General features: G+C 38.9%; 1 protein-coding gene across 1 annotated transcript in view; it reads right to left on the reverse strand.

Annotated features, from left to right (window-relative positions):
- Nucleotides 1-4,905, reverse strand: part of epb41l5 (erythrocyte membrane protein band 4.1 like 5) — a 41,671-nt gene extending 36,766 nt beyond the window's left edge. The window contains exons 1-2 of the mRNA XM_034886241.1: nucleotides 4,702-4,905; nucleotides 3,448-3,654 (exon numbers count right to left, since the gene is read on the reverse strand). Of these exons, the coding sequence (XP_034742132.1) occupies nucleotides 3,448-3,627 (180 nt within the window). The 5' untranslated portion in view covers nucleotides 3,628-3,654; nucleotides 4,702-4,905. The remainder of the gene's footprint in view (nucleotides 1-3,447; nucleotides 3,655-4,701) is intronic.
- Nucleotides 4,906-9,732: the final 4,827 nt, after the last annotated feature.

Consider the following 9,732-nt stretch of genomic DNA (forward strand, 5'->3'; position numbering starts at 1 on the left):
GAATCAAGACAAAAGACAAGTAAATAAATTAAAGGGAAGGAATGTGAATCATATGGCTGTGTGGAATTATGTTTGGACATCAATGCTGCCAAACAAAGGTATCCCTAGGAGTCAACTTTGGGTGGCCTTACATTCACACACACAGATGGAAAGCCTGTAAAGCATGTCAACAAGCACTATTCAGTTTTAGATTTCTGTTGTCTATTTACAATCACCTAACCATCTTAAAAGAAAAAACAACTGTACAATTTGGGGGTCCCCCAAATGTGTGCCAGCTTGAGTTAAATTGACAACTATTTAGCTTTTCTAAATTTTCATTATACAAACTCGTCGATGGAACTACATGCTGAACTGTGCAACTCCAAAACTAATCGGAGCATCAACAACAACAACAACATTGAGAACTAGAAGGGCACCAGGATGGTGTAAGACCTCCACCAGAGCATGCCCTATTCACAATGTTAATGGAGTGTGAATTTTTCCAACAGTGAACTAATTTTTCCAGTTATACAGACACCACATGAATCCAAAACCCCATGGTGGAGCTAAAAATATTATGCGTTGTGCAGAGTTAACCAACATGTATACAAACTACAACGAGGGACAAACTATAGCCTTTGTCTAATGGACAAGGAAACTGTTTTAAATCTGTTTTATAAATATGAATCACTCCTCCCTCACAATCACTGGAGGCTTTAACACTACATGCTATACTGCCAGAATAAGGCAGTAATGTGCCATGTTTACCTTTTTCTCAGAGTCTGGTTGGTTAAATGTTGCAACGTTTCACTGGAAACCCGCTCAGCTTCCCGCTCTACTGTCAGAGGATATATCTGTGTTTACAGTATGTTCACACTGTTCCCCAAATAAAGGTTCAGTTCTCCATGTTTAGAATAGTACATTTCAACAAGTAATAATTCATGTTAAATCAGTTATAAATATATAAGGCATTGATGAAAAAATACTCAGTCCTACATTTTTATCACATGTCTCTGCTGGTATTTCTCTGTACTGCTTCTAGATTCTACTGTATGGAAGAAATTGTCATTTTGTAAACATTTTGGGAAAAGAACCAATTGTCAAACCTACAATATCTTCGCAATATCGATATGGAGGTATTTGGTCAAAAGTATTGTGACATTTCGTTTTTTCCCATATTGCCCAGCAATGACGAATGTTGTCTTAAACGGTAGTTCCCAATGTAATCAGAATAAAGTAGTGAATATTTTTTGGAACCACGGGTCTAAAACACAGGTAGATTGAATCTGTGTTATCTGTGTTTATTTACTATTTATTATTTCTAACTAGAAAGAGTTCAAGATCTCTTCTCTTCTCCAGATGTGTTGTCTGACTGTGATGGCGTCTAGAAGGCAAACTAACTGGGTTTTGGTTAATGTCCTATCACTTAGATAGAAATGGACGATAAGACAGAAGGGTCTGCAGAGGCTACCTACAGTATGCCTGGGGGATGGGAGACAACATTCTGAAACCTAACACAAGGTCAGAGCTCTACTGGAATGCATTCAGAAATCCAACCGAATTTTAAAACTTGCTTCAAGCGCAACAGCAAATGACAGAGATTTCAAGGCATGAAAGCATACTTAGGGCAAAGTCAAGTAACTCCATAAATGAGGTAATAAAAAAAATAAAAATAAAAAATCAGCAACAAACTGGTGAAACAACCTTGTAATAATCCAGTAATAATTTCATTCCATAAACTGAGAAGAGAGAGAGCGGGGGGGACAGAGAGTGAGAAGCTGATAACATTCCACTAGAAGAAAGAATACGTCTAACCTCTCTATGCACACAATACTGAGCTACCATGTTAATGATTTAGCTGCTCTCACACAAAGGCTGACTCAAATGTGTGACATCACTTGAGAGACGTGCAGAATAAAACACGTTCGTGCGTTTTTGCTCGATAAGCTGGTAAGGAATTCTGCAAAGCTGGTTGTTTGGTTTCATTTACAACATCCATGTATCACTGCTTGGTCGTAGGGAGAAAAGGGTAGAAAGTGTTTACTAGAAATACAACATATATAAGTATATATAGTAACATAATGATATATATAGTAATAACAAAATATATTTGTTTCGACACATCTTACTTAGAATTTATGCCAGACCAGATCCAAAGATAAGATTGAGTCATACGGAACAGTTAGCTCCCAAACTGGCCTCATTGGAATGCTGCAGACTTGACAAATAGAATGTGGAAACACGAAGTAGCCGAGCAAAAATAAAGATCACACGAGGGAAAACCATCCAGATATTCACACAATCAGTCCTAAAATTACACATCACTATTAAACATGAGGTTTTTCCCAGCAGAAGCTTGGTGTTTGTCTGAGAAGAGTCGATGGGGAAAGTGAGGTTGTGCTCTGCGTCACTTGGTGAGGAGCCCTATCATGTCATGTGATGAGGTCATGTGATTGAGTGTGTTCTCAAGAGGATCATGGAATCACGCACACACACACACACACACGCACGCACGCACGCACACGCACACACCTATTTGACAGTGATTGCATGAACTACTCTTAACACCACCACAACAGTACACACTTGAAGTAGAATTACAGGGACATCCATTACAAGACACCGGGAATGTCTGTTCAAAAATCATGTATGAGTGTGTAATAAGCCTTGCTACCCAGTTAAAGAAAAGAAAAGAAAAAAATATATATATATATATATAATTCTAATGCTTGACGTTTTCCCTTCTGTTAAACCAGTGATGTTTTGCCACGGGCCAAGTGGCGGCACAAAGAATCTGCTTGGATTTAAGAACATGTCCATGATGGGTGACGTTAGTGACACAAGGACGGATACGGTTATGTAGATATCTGATGGACTGTGAAGAAAAACAATACTGCTCAAAAGGTAGTTATCTGGAAATAAAAATAGTCTATGGTCAGTGCCTCAATATCATCTCCTGGCGTGTGTTTAAGTACCTGGGAAGTAATACAGCTTCCTGATCAACGGGATAATCGAGAAAAGGAAATGCCATGTCCGAGAATAAAACGTTTTATACTCTGCCTAACACAGTTAATAAACCAAACCTGTTTTTTGATTCATTAAAATTAAAAAACTGTGCTAAAATACGGACTGATACGGACTGAATAAATGAATGAGGAAATGAAAACAGCGCTGTGTCAGAGGGAAGGGACTGCGAGAAACCGGAGGTTTCTTGAAGAAAACCTGCTCCCAACCAAGTTAAGTTCAAAGGCTCAGTTACCATAGTAACTGACTATGAGGTTAGGTTGGAGTTACCCCTCTCTCTCAGGTTTAATTTAACTCTCTTTCTAAGAAGGAAACCCCAGAGCTTCCCTCATCTCAGGGTTAAACAAACTCAGAGTTTTTACCAAACCTGCTTTCTGAGAAGGGCCTCAGTGAGCTGATGGCTGAAGATCAACAAGCATTGGGTTGGAAATCAACGTTCCTTACCGGCAGGTCAACGCTGACGTCCGTCCCGTCCAGTAAGGAAACACGGCAGGTGATGATAGACTTTGCATCCCCAGCAGCAGGGATGTGCGTCGTGGCACGCTGGGCCTCACGTAACCGAGTTTTTTCTGTGTGTTTTCGGATGGAGCGTCGTCCCAGCGTCCTGCGCAGGAAACTCAGCATGATGGGGGGAGAGTTACACTACCACACCTGCAAGAGAGTAGATGGTAACACAAATAAGAAGTTACTTTTGTTTTTATGAACAGGCCTTCCTTCATATTTGTTGCATAAATAAAAAAATCCCAAAAAAATCTACCTATTAAAACACATAAGTGCTCAAGTGGTGTACTAGAACCACACAAATTTGCTAAGTTGTGTTACATCGTTGTAACAGTGTTGACTTTTGCAATGTCAGCTGGCAGGTTTGTTGGTTTCATCAACGGATACCACTGTATAAAAGTATGTTGGCTAAACTGGGGAAAGGAATACCTGATAGCGTAACGTTAACATGGTGCTGACGTTTATTTAACTATGAGCTCCAATTCGGTAGCTACTGTTAAAAAATGTTCAGAGTCAGGACGTTACGTAACAATTAGATAGCTAGCGTTACACAGATAAAGTCATAGATCTAAAATGTATGTTTATGGCTACAGTTAATGAATGTCAAACTAACTAGGGTAACGTCACATGATACTACGCTAGCAAGCTAGTTAAAATTGTATTATACTTTCAGGGATAACGTTATATTGGATGTGTAAAAAAATCAATTAAGGATAAAGACACTATAGAGTATATTGATTTCACAATAGTTAAATGCATTTTTAAAGTTAGCTAACGTGAGTGGGCTAAAGATGTGTAACGTTAAACTTGCTATTTGTGGTATCAGGATCAGCCAGAACGGGCTGCAATAACCCGTTACGATGTCTGAAATATAAAGACAGGTTGGACAACGTGTCTAGAATTCAGCTGAAACAATATTAACGAAGCAAAGAAATAATCAGTGTAAAAATTGGCTCCACAATTGTACCTAGGTTAGTTGAGGCCAGAGGTACCTGGAATGAGCAAAAGCAACAGGTGTGTACTTGTTTTGTACCACGAGCAACGAAGCAAGCAACGAACGCCCCTTATACAAAAGACTCCGACCGTACAAGCGTGTCCCGTACAACAAAACAAACGCCACGTTTTGCTCAGAACGCTGTATCCGACGTACACTTGCTCCGCATTAACTTGTGGAGGTCTGGATAAAGGCATACTTACAAAAACGTCTTCGTATGAATTCACGGTGAAAGCACGTCCGCTTGCATTGTAGACGACTAAACAGCAATCTCGTACATTTCCATGGTTTGTAACTTGTTTCTCTTTCTTCTTCCCCCCCACCTCGTTACCTTTGCGAGATAATTTTCTCTCACAGGTCCCAACAAAAAGTAGAAGGCAAAGCTTTCTTCAGGATGTGACGTCAAGACAAATCCCCAACAAAAACGTAATTAGCATTTTTAAAGCGACAGACCTCTATGTTTTAGCCCGTTAGAGCTGGCATACCGTAGTTAAATCATGCTTTTTGTTGTTTTTTTAACTTAAAAAAAAAAACAATTATAGTTGCTCTGGAAGTTTATGAAATATTTTGTAGTTATGTTTTCCTTCGTAAATAATGTTAGAGAAAACAAGGCTGCTGATCAATTATACTCGACGTACAGTGACGTTATACAGTCGCACATATAAATACCATTCATTCATAAAAGAGTTGTCATGCCATTTAAAACTTAAGTTAGGAAGATACACGGAATTGTAACCTTACAGTAATTGTGACTATTAGACTGCAGCTCCCCCTTATGGATAGGTTGGGAACAACGGTTTAAAAATGGGGCTCATTTGGGGTTTAGAGGTCTAACACTTTTGTTGCTTTTTTCACTTTCTTTGTCACTTTTCTTACGTTTTTGTCCCTTTTTCAACACTTTTGAGGCTTTATTTCACTGTTTGTCACTTTTTTGACGTTTTCAACACTACATAACACTAAGTTATTAATTTTAATATTTCATTTTACAGATATTTTTGGAATCTATGGTCAATAAACCGCATTTATAGGTTTATACCAATGTTTGAGTAAGAAAAGCAGAAATTAGGAATTATTTCGAGTACAATTAAAGGAATGTATGTTGAAGGATAATCACAGACTGGAATATGTCTTTATAAAATATCTTTTACTCAATGCGATTTCAAAACCACTTCAGTTTTTTGTTTTTTTTCTAATGCTATAGAAATGAATGAGACACCCCAAAATTAATCAAAGTAGAGATTTGTACTTGCCAAAGAGCGTTGTGTGGAATCAATCATGTTATCTTGGGTAGTTAAAAAGAACATTGACATAGGAAAACGGGGCACTTTGCCCCGAGGACAACATGAGGGTTAACATCCAGGGCAGCAGAGTAGCATAGTATGTGCGGAGGTAGTGTTTAAGTTTCTGTTTCCTGTCCTGTCCCTGTCAACAAGTATTTTTTTATTTTTTTAATGGCTTTTTGATGACGCTTAAGGGGAGCCAGGACGCTGGTTTAAAGTTTATCTTGACTTTCACCTTATTTATTGCAAATACATTTTTAGATGTTTCACATTAAAACACATCCTTTCTCCCCAATGTGAAGATTAAAAGCTTTGCAAACAATAAACCCTTTTGAAGAACTGTCTGCAACAGTATGGCACGATTGATAAATGTATTTGGAAGTATGTTTGGTCTTTATCTCAGCGCAATGTCTAGTTATACGGCCTCAAAAATGTGTGCTTATGTTCTCTGCCAAAATAGTAATCTTCTCATACTAATGTAGTAATATGCTTATATAAAACCCAGGTGGGGTCTATACATTTGATTAGCCTCTCTGTTTTATTGTAGGTCTACACCACCTTTAAAAGGAAGCACTGAAATACCTCAGAAATTAGGGCGACTGTCTTATATGTGTGCACCGGTGTTAAAAATGTGTGCGTTTGTTCCTCATTACAGAAAGTACAGTAGATGTATCTTTTTTCTGCTTTAGGGCTCATATGCAACCCAACAGCTCTCATTGTGGCCTCTGGCTGAATCATACCATTGTGAGAAGGAGATGTTGGATCCTAGTTCTATCACATCATTTGACATTATTGTGAATCATAAGGTTGGCTCATTTTCAGACAGTGGGGAAGCTGGTTGTCCAGCGTTCTCATGGTGTTTAAAACCTATTTTCTTTCCTCTTGGAAAGCCTTCTTTTTGTGTGATTTTTTCTTCTTCTTTGGAGCCTGGCATTACCGAGATTTAGCACTTTGACTAAATGGTTTTACTCGAGAATTTAAAAGAAGTGTTTCTGGTGGAGGTCTTCAGCACTGGTGCCGTCTCTTTCACCTGCTTGCTGTTCACTCAAACATTGCCCCCCCCCCTCACTTTTACAGCGTGGAAAAGCAGAGTGATATGAAGCCACGTCTCCCGGCTTTGACAGACAAGCTTTAATTGTTCACAATCAAGCTTATAGACAAAGCAGTGTAAAACCAGGATACCAGAAAGAAACAAACAACTGAGGACAAAGGATTTTATGACACAGGTAAGAAGGTAACCAAGGGTATAATACGGTAAAACATCTGTCATTATTTGGGGGTTCACTATATATACACTCGCCGTTATAGATTATGACTCAAATAAAACTTTCTGTGAAATAGCAGTCTTGAATCACACTCCATTTGTGTCACAGGAGTCATCTAAAAAGGAAAAGAAAAATCAAATAAAAACAAAATCTTTCTGCTCACAAATGATTTCCCTTTTATTTTAAAGATTTTTTTCATATACAACATTGTATTTACATGGTCTAGTATTATTTACACAAAATTAACAAGTGGCACTGTGTAGTTAGGAGTTCTTTTCTCTTTTTCTTGTTCCCTACAGGTCTTATTTTTAAACAAAAATAAAAATGACAAAAAAAATGCATTATGTCTCCGACTCTTTTTCTTCTTCTCATTAGCACTACCTGCCACTCAGCCTTCTACAAAGTGCTGTCCTCCCCTACCCAACTAAAGCTGTTTTCATCTTTACAAAAATACGGCTAACAAGGGCCCTCCCCACGTCTGGTCCCTCCAAACTATCTTTGATCAGTACCCTAAACACTCACAGACATAACGAATTATGTGTCGACAACAAAACACTTTGAACATAGACGGCTCCTTCTGGACCTCTTGTCTGACAGCCCTGACTTATCAATTATTAACTTTTCACTGAGGGGGCCCATATTTTCTTGTTGATATTGTCAAGGTGTTTCAAGCTTGTTATTTGTGCCACTTTGCTGCGAGGCCTTCAGCGTTGATTACATTTGATTTGGTGGTAATTTTGCTCAATCCAAAAACTGATGAGGAGAAGCCACTGGGTGCTGAATGGCTGTTCTTCTTTTGCTTATTAGCTCATACAGTTGTGTTCAAAATAATAGCAGTCCAACATCACTAACCTCATAAATCTATTATTTTGGTAGAAGGGATACATCCACATGGCAAATAATGGACTAGTACGTGTTTTAGAGTCGTAGAAAACCAACAGACCGTCAGTCATGACATGCATGCTGCTCATTCTGTGTATTGAATCTGTAAGTGAAAGGGGAATGTTCAAAATAATAGCAGTGTTGTGTTCAATTAGTGAGGCGATTACTTCTGTGAAAAAACAGGTGTCAATTACAGCCCATATTTAAGGAAGGAATGAAGCAAATCTTGTGCATGTTGGTTATAGAGCATTTCACACTGAAATACTCAGCAAAATGGGTTGTTCCAGACATTGCTCTGAGGACCAGTGGGCTTTGATTTTTAAGTTGATCGGAGAGGGGAACAGATATAAAGTAGTGCAGAAAATGATAGGCTGCTCAGCCAAAATGATTTCAAATGTCTTGAAATGGCATCCAAAGCCTGATCGACAGGTGAAAAACGGTCAGCTACCATAGCCATAGCCACGATGGCAAAGGCTCAACCAATGATCAGCTCCAGGAAAATCAAAGAAGACTTAAAGTCACCTGTGAGTACTGTTCCGATCAGAAGAAGGCTGTGTGAAGCAAAGCTATCAGCTAGAAGCTATTATGGGGATGTTTCTCATACTGTGGTGTTAGGCCTATTTCTCACAGAGCAAAAGTCTTGGTTCCAGATGAACAAGATAGATGTTATGGAGCGGCCATCCCAATCCCCGGACCTCAATCCCTTAGAACATTTGTGGGGTGAGTTCAAAAATGCGGTTTCTGAGGCAAAACCCAGTAATTAACCCAGGGGAATTGTGGGATGTAGCTGGAATACCTGTTCCCAGGTGGCAGAAGTCGGTCGACTCTATGCAACCCAGATGTGAAGCAGCTCTCAGAAATAATGGTTATGCAACTAAATATTAGTGAAGTAATTCCAAATAAAGCAAACCTTTTAAAATGTTTCAGTTAAACAGTTAATGTTTAAGTTTGTAAAGAAAAATGCAGATACTGCTATTTTTTTCAACAACCTAATATTCATTTTTCCAAACGTTCTGTAAAGGTAGAACACAAACTTGATCAATTTTGGCCATGTTTTGATTTGAAACTGAATGTGCAGTGTTCCCAATGCGTTGGTATAACGGAATTGAAAGCTATTCTAAGGATTTTGAGTACTATTCAGTTTTCTTTTAAACAGACTGCTACTATTCTGAACACAACTGTACATGTAGGACTTCCAATTGAACGCGCTTACATCAGGTACTCACTGGCCACCCTCAGTTTGGAAAACAAGCTTGATACTAGACTACTCTGCTCATGACATTCTGCTCACGTGTGTCATTCGCCTTGAGGCCATGTAGGAGAGAGGGAGAGCAATCCATATCCGTGTAAAATGATCCAAAAGTGATGCATCTGGGGAAGAACAATGAAAAGAATGGACTGTTGATGTTGCGTGGGCTCTGCTGAAATAACTTATGTTGCCTGAGAGAAAGAGTTAAGCTGATTTGGGGAGAGGGCTGCAATATAGAAGAGATTAAAACATATTAACAAAAAAATTGAGAGAAGAGGAAAGCTAGGCTCTTTTTAATCCTAGCTCTCCGTGTGGCAAAAGTATGATTTACCCACTGGAAAGGAAGGTGTAAGAGCATAGTTTGACATGTTTCACAGGCAAAGATACAGCCTGGTTCTTAGGACAGACTACAAAAAAAAAAAAACAGTCCCTCTCTAGTAGGCTCTATCTGAGTTTCTTCAGACTTGAGATCAGGTTAGATTCGGTTTGTGGCTTTATGGCACAAACCTTCATTCCAGTTAACGGACAAGCAGGCTTCGCCAGACAGCTAACAGACTA

The sequence above is a fragment of the Etheostoma cragini genome, chromosome 11 (genome assembly GCF_013103735.1).
Source record: "Etheostoma cragini isolate CJK2018 chromosome 11, CSU_Ecrag_1.0, whole genome shotgun sequence".
Taxonomy (NCBI): domain Eukaryota; kingdom Metazoa; phylum Chordata; class Actinopteri; order Perciformes; family Percidae; genus Etheostoma; species Etheostoma cragini.